General features: G+C 42.4%; 1 protein-coding gene across 1 annotated transcript in view; it reads left to right on the forward strand.

Annotated features, from left to right (window-relative positions):
• Nucleotides 1-2329, forward strand: part of barhl2 (BarH-like homeobox 2) — a 4646-nt gene extending 2317 nt beyond the window's left edge. The window contains exon 3 of the mRNA XM_024281246.2: nt 637-2329. Within this exon, the coding sequence (XP_024137014.1) occupies nt 637-949 (313 nt within the window). The 3' untranslated portion in view covers nt 950-2329. The remainder of the gene's footprint in view (nt 1-636) is intronic.
• The last annotated feature ends 4741 nt before the right edge of the window (nt 2330-7070 follow it).

A 7070-nucleotide genomic window follows, 5' to 3' on the forward strand; every position in this document is an offset into this window, starting at 1 on the left:
TATATATATATATATATATATATATATATATATATATATATATATATATATATATATATATATATATATATATGCATATATCAAATTAGGCCTATTTGATTTGAATGTTTATGAATGTGTCAGATTTATCCTGCAAGTAATGTTGTGAACTAATGCTTTAAAAATTCTCATCAGGATGTTTTTCATTTTTGTCCCAACAGAAAGCATTTTATGGTCATTATTTATCTATTTTTTATATAAAATTGTATATGTATATATATATATATACAGTTATTAAAATATATTTTTTAAATGTTGAAACTTTAGTTAAAAATCTTTTATTTTGTAAAATTCTATTTCTTGTTGTTCATCCGGTCGATTTGAGCCACTTTAATAATAAGAAGAATTTGTGCAGTCGTCTTTTTAAAAAGTTTGTTTTTTTATATTTGTAAAATAATAATAATAATATTTGGATGAAGTGGACTAAAAAAAACAATTTGTTATTTTTTCCTGTATTTTAGCCTAATTAACCCTTAACTATATATCCTGGCTTCAATAATTAGGTCTCTGCATCCCAATTAAGGTGGCGTTTAGGGACCCAGCACGAGCGCAAAGTGAATAAATTATTCATCGGCTGTATTTTGATCTGATTTCCAGGACGAAGTGGAAGCGGCAGACGGCGGTGGGTTTGGAGCTCCTGGCTGAGGCAGGAAACTATTCGGCCTTACAGAGAATGTTCCCCTCGCCCTACTTCTACCACCCGAGCCTGCTCGGCACCGTGGACGGAACCACGGCGGCCGCTGCGGCCGCGGCCATGTACAGCAGCATGTACCGGACTCCATCCGCGCCGCACCCCACCCTCCAGAGACCTCTCGTCCCCCGGGTGCTCATTCACGGACTCGGCCCGGGGGGGCAACCGGCGCTAAACCCCCTGTCCAACCCAATGCCTGGCACGCCGCACCCGCGGTAGATGCGCGCAAACTCCGGACGCTGTTCCAGCACGCGGGCTTGTGCCGCAAAGACACACTTAAAGCTATTTGACAGACGCGGCTGTGGAGGTATTTAATTTTGGGCCCCATGCAGCAGCACCAGCAGCTGGAACTCAGACTCTGCGTCTCTGCGCGCGGACTGCTCCTGTCTGATTGTTTGTTTGTATTTTGTACAAATACACTTAACATTAGCAAATAAACTTATAAAGTTTATTAGATGGAGAAGAAGTGAATGAATAAAGAAGTAATAATACTAACTAAAACTGCATGCTTTTATGGGAACCGAAATTTCTCACCAGACACAAAATTGCGCAAACTCCAGCCAAACAATGCGCATTTCTTTAGGTTTTATTGCAACTCTCCAAACAGGTTCGCCATAAAGTTGATTAATTTGCCACCCCGACCCCATAATTTGAGTCTATTTTAGTCACTTAAAAAGGGAGTAAAATGATTGGTTCCTGCAAGTGGTCAGACCGGAGGCAACTTTCCCCTGAATGTCCGCAGCGCACATGCATATGGATGCGCAGCAGCTGATTGGTGGCGCGGGGTTGAGCTGGGCACGCTGGGAATGCGGCCCGGGCTCAGCAGCTGTTCCCTGGGAGCGCAACAGACAATGAGGCTGAATTTCTCAGCGTGCATGGAGCGGTCAGGACAGGAGGGGGGGAGCGCGCGTCTTTACGCGCGCGCGTGGAGGAGGGGTGTTAAGTTGCTGATAATCTGCTCATTCTTAATGAGTAATAACCGCTGGTGAAGTCGTTCGGGAATCTCCCGTGACCTTCAGTTTGTCGAGTTTTATGCGTAGTTGTTTTTTTTTTTTTTTGGCGCAAATAACTCTTATTCTCAATATTTGCACAAAATGTAGAAATTTCAAAGAAAGCAGACAATTTATAGTTTTTGCTCACTCCATAGATGAATTACCCAAATGCATAAAATCAAAACAATGTTTTCTATTTTTTTTCTTTTTGTGTGCACATAATTCAACGATTGGTAATGACGCAAAACCCCCTTTACATCATCCTGGATGTCAGGGGCCTATATGGAAGCCGCGCCACCGAAAGCATCGTTGGCCTACATATCCCCTCCCCAAAAAAATATTAGGCTGCCATATTGACCCCGCAGCTTTTGGCCATTACTGTGCTACAGAGCCATTGCATCGTTGTTCATATGCATGACTTCTGCGCCATTATTTATTTATTGCGCTCTGCGGGTGGGAGGGAGCGGAGGAGAGGGGAGAGGAGAGGAGGGCGTTTCTGCGGCTGAGCGCCTCTCCTTCCAAATCATTAATAACAGGCTGGCGCCGCAGCTCGGAATTAATAAGCTGCCAACACCTCGTTACCTGGTGGCTCATTTAAAAAAAAAAAGAAAAAGTAGCTTTATTTTGTTGAATTATTCCATTGCTCACGTGCGTAAAAAGCGCTTTTTACGCACGTGCGCAATTAAAAAAGTAAACAAAATAAAGCTACTTTTATTAATTTTTTTAACGATTATTACTATTATTGTTGTTTTTGTGATTTTTGTGGAAGATGGGGAACTGTTGGGAACGCATTCCCTGGTGGCAAAAAGGGCAGCGGACTTGAATAAAGAGGATTAGGCCTTTCTTCAACATGGGCGCATGCATGTTCTCCAGAACAGATGGGCTTTAGAGGCTCGTTTTCTTCTTCTCCTTGCCTCAAGGAACCTTGTTGGGCTCTTTAATTGCCTCTCTCCCCCCCTCTCATAACCGTTGTAATGGTGGGATATCTTTTTCATTGTAATAACGAGGTAACACTCGCTCCCCTTGGCCTCTCGTTATCACATCTCCTGTATCACTCACTAAATACTAATTTTTACCCCCTCCCCTCCTACCCCTTAAGGAAAAAAAAGGAAAAAAAATCCCAAGTTCCTGTAAGTCAGTTTTTTTTTTCGTTTTTTCTGTTTGCATCTTTTTAATCCCGGTTCTGCTCGCGGGCTTCAGGAGGATTTAAAGCTCCTTTAAACTGCAACAGAGCATTTAAGGAGCACGTGCGTCAAGTTATAGTTTGTGAAACAACAGAAGAAAAGCAGCGGGAGATGCAGCATCAGCTGTGAGCATTTTCATCATCAACACCCTGAAACTTTAAATCCTTAAAAAAAATCAATTTAGCTCCAACTGCATTCATTAAGCTCAAATGAATTCTAAAAACACAAAAACAACATTAGTAAATGGTTTTAAAGGCCTGAAGATGTACAAAAAATGTGGAAATAAAAATTTAGTTCAGTTTTCTTCATTTTATGTATATTTTAATTCATAAAAAGTCATATTTGGTGAATTTAAAAACAAAAATCTCAACCTAAACATTGATTTGTACAAAAAATAAACTAATTGTACAAATAAGGAATTTAAATTCACCACAGTGACATTAATTGATTGATTAATTTGGTTTATTTCAAGCAAATATTGTGGAAAATACAGGACATAATACAGGACAAAAACCCATTATATAAATAAATAAATGCATTGATTAGAAAATAGAAAAAAAACACATTTATGTCACATTTGATTCACTAAATATAGTAGTGATTAACTAAGGTCTAGTATTTTTAATATATATTTTTAAATGATACATAAAAATAATAATTGAATGACCTAAGTGAATATTTAAAGCAAAGTTTGGACGGTGAGCCCCCGCCCCCCAACCTCCTCCCCAGCACTGTGGACATGTGCTGCAGTCTGGGCTGAATGATGCCAGACATCAGAGTTTAAATGGCCTCATCATTTCAGAAAATCCAGCCAGTTTCCCTTTTCTCTTCTTGTCAAGTGACAGGACAGCTGATGGCAGAGAAGCTCCGCTACCTTTCAAGTTTCAACCAGCGCCGTCACAATCGCCCGCACAACCAAGACAGGGAAAAAAGTATGTCAGCAGTGATGTCAAAAGCTTCAATTTTTACAGAGCAATTAGGGGTTTCATCACAGCGGAGCCGTGTCAGGATTCATTACGGCTCAGCTACAGCTAATTGCTTCAAGGTTAAAGTAACAGATCTGACGGCATTATATTTTAAGTGACAGGCTCAAATTCTGCTGGTGTTTCTCTGAGCACAGCTCGTGCATGCAGACCGTGCTCAGATGTTTGCTGCAAGCAGCGGAGATTACGGCACATTAGGGCGGTTAGAGGATGGAGCTGCTTCTCTAAAAGCACATGTAGGATTTGAGATGGATGTGCCAAAGCAAAGGTCAGCGTGCACGTTCTCGGGCAGTTGGCAGAAGAGGAGATGAAAAATCCTATCTTCATTTGGACTTTGCATCTTTCAAGTGTCTGCAGGTTGAACTTGTGCTGATGAAAGCCGAGTGTTAGTCAGCATGTCCTCGTGACCTCAGAGCTCTCAGTGTTTTCTTTGTCTTCGCTCTGGTTTGTTTGGTTGAAGCTTCCATGGACATCAAGTCTTCTTGAAGTTTTTTTAGTTTTACCAAAAAAAAAAATCAAGATAAAACTGCATCTTTTTCTTTCAGTTTGATTTGTAAGTAATTGAGGTTTTAAATCAGGGATCCCCAAACTTTTTCCCGTGAGGGCCACATTGCTGTTTTCTTCAGTTTGTAGGCTAATGAAAGAAGAGTAAAAATTGCACAAACATGTAAGGTTTTAGAGAAAGCCACGCATAACTGGATAGGAGAACAGACTGCAGAAGAGTGGAATAACATGTGGATATCGATCGCATGGCCAGACAAAAAAAAATACATAAATAATGCATCTCTGATAGTGTTCAGAGGGCCGAACAAATTGTGGAGGAGGGCCGGATCCGGCCCGCGGGCCGTAGTTTGTGAAATGTGAAATTCTTGATGTTATAGGCCCAGTCCGAATTCTTCCCTTCCCCTCCATTTAAAGGCGCATTTTTAGTGCAAGTGTGTCCGGGATGTTTTTTTTTTTTAATCCGACCCTCCAAGCGGAGGGATACAAAGTCCTCCATGACGAGGCTAAACCACGTCACGCTGAGAAGTGCTTTTCTTCACGTGGGTGCGCTCTGAAGCACAGACGTTTACATTTAAATGTAAGTAATTTTTTTGTTGCAGCATGACCTTTTTAAAGGTTGTCATGTATATTTAAGCACTGGACGCTCCGCGCTAATGCTAGCGGACCGGCGATTTTTGATGATGTCATCAAACGAAAGTGACATCCGAAATATGAGACACTATTTTTTCATAACTCTCCATTTGGAGGGCCAAATGAAGGGGAAGGGAGAAGAGAAGAATAAGAAACAAGCATGAAAAAGTGTGGGATAATTCAAAATGAGCAATATTTAACCCCATGATGCCTACATTTAATTTATGTTTTCACTTTCATTTAAATGCTAAATTAAGGCAGTTGTGGAGCCAAAGTGGTTTGCAAATGTGCATCTGTTGGGATTTTAATCTTAAACTTCATTTTATCTGATGGTGCGTGCAGCCCCCCCCCCAGACTAAAGGAAGATGAGGAAGCAGGGGGTGTTTACCACAAATGACAGTTCTGAGCAAATATTAGCCATTAATGGCAGTAAAATTGTTCATGATGACAGTAAACACGGGCTGCTGAAAGCTACGGCTTTGCTTTGGATACTGCTTACATTCGGGCCTCTTAACACCTTAATGACCCCAATTTCCGAGAGAAATTGAATGCATTTGAGCGAGATGAAAAATGGATCAGGGCAGCCGTAATAGAGAGCCGCTGGAGTCGTCTCTTTCCAAATGAGCAGTTGTTTACTCTTGGCTTTTTGCTTTTCTTAAAGTAGAATACCTGATCCTTTGAACCGCCTGTTTGTTTAACCGCTGCTGGGAATCCAGGATCCCCGAGGTCTGAGTGCGTGTTGATCTAAGGTTGGATTTGAAATCGCCTAATGAGGAACTCTTTGGATAATTAGCGATAGCTGGAATGCTTGTGGATAATTTGAGTTGAGCGAGGCGGCGGATGATGAAAGAGCAGGGAGATCAGGGTTAATGAAAATTAGCATGTGGAGTTGCTCCTTACCTTTGTGTTTTTTTTCTTTTTTTAGCATTTGCCCTTCTTAAAGCAACTGACTGCCATCAGAATTAAGGGCAGGGATGAATCTGGAGGGGGTGCAAGCCGCTCCTGGTGAAGAACTGCGACCATGGCAGTGGTAATTAGAGCCTGGAAGGTGTCTAAAAGTGAGGTCCAGAGGAAATGAGGCAGTGGTTCCACTGGGAGGAGAAGCTGCCCCCCGTCTGAGCCGGCTCTGCAGTCGGTGCGAGACCACAAACACGAGCTGTGACCACTTCAGACAATCATACAAGTTTGGACTGGTCTGGCTCTGCCACCAGTTAATTCGGCTGTTGATGGCTTTCCTGACGCTCCGTGAGTGTGGATGTGTGAGGACACGGAGCCCCGGCCGCTGCCAAGTCCTCCCATGGGGCCACGCCGGCCCCTCATAATAAAAGAATTATGACTTGTTGGTTTTTGTCTTGATCCATTTTAATCTTTTAAAGCTGCTCCAGAAAAAGGCCAGAGTGAGTCTGAGACTGCAGAAAGGAGGAGGCTGATTCTATGATCGGATGCAGTTAACCTCATTTCTGTCTCATTGTTTGTTTTTGTTTTGAATCACTGAGATGAAGAGCGCACGCTTGCTTCAGGTTATGTTACAGCACAGTTAATTACTTTTTAAACTGCAGTTCGGTGAGGGGAGATGCTGAGAGGAGTGATGTCAGGAGGATAGAAGTACCTGAGAAGTGCAGGCACAGGCTTGCAGATGTCTGGCCCTCTCGCCGCTGCCGGCGTTCAGGTTGGTCTTCATCCTTTCGCCGACATGCTTGTGCAGAAAAACGTCTGCGTCGCTATCATGCAAAGGGTTAAACATGCAGCTGAAACTGCTAAAAGTGCTACAAAACGGGTAAGAGAGGATCAGACACGCTGAAGAGGAAAAATATGGCCTTTCTGCTGGCGGTTGGAAATAAACCGAGCCTTTCAGGAACAAAACTGGCCTTTCTTTGCATTAACTATGGGTGTTGGCTTTTTTGAGGTTATTTTCTCCACAGCCGCACAAAGCAGCTACCCCCCTAGTTGAAGCGATTTGCTGCTCACAATGCCTCAGCTTAACCAGCTAGGTCAGGTCAAGTTGACTCAGACAATGGGGACTTTAGTGTGTAACCCAAAGCACAAA

The sequence above is a fragment of the Oryzias melastigma genome, linkage group LG6, assembly GCF_002922805.2.
Source record: "Oryzias melastigma strain HK-1 linkage group LG6, ASM292280v2, whole genome shotgun sequence".
NCBI classification, from domain to species: Eukaryota; Metazoa; Chordata; class Actinopteri; order Beloniformes; family Adrianichthyidae; genus Oryzias; species Oryzias melastigma.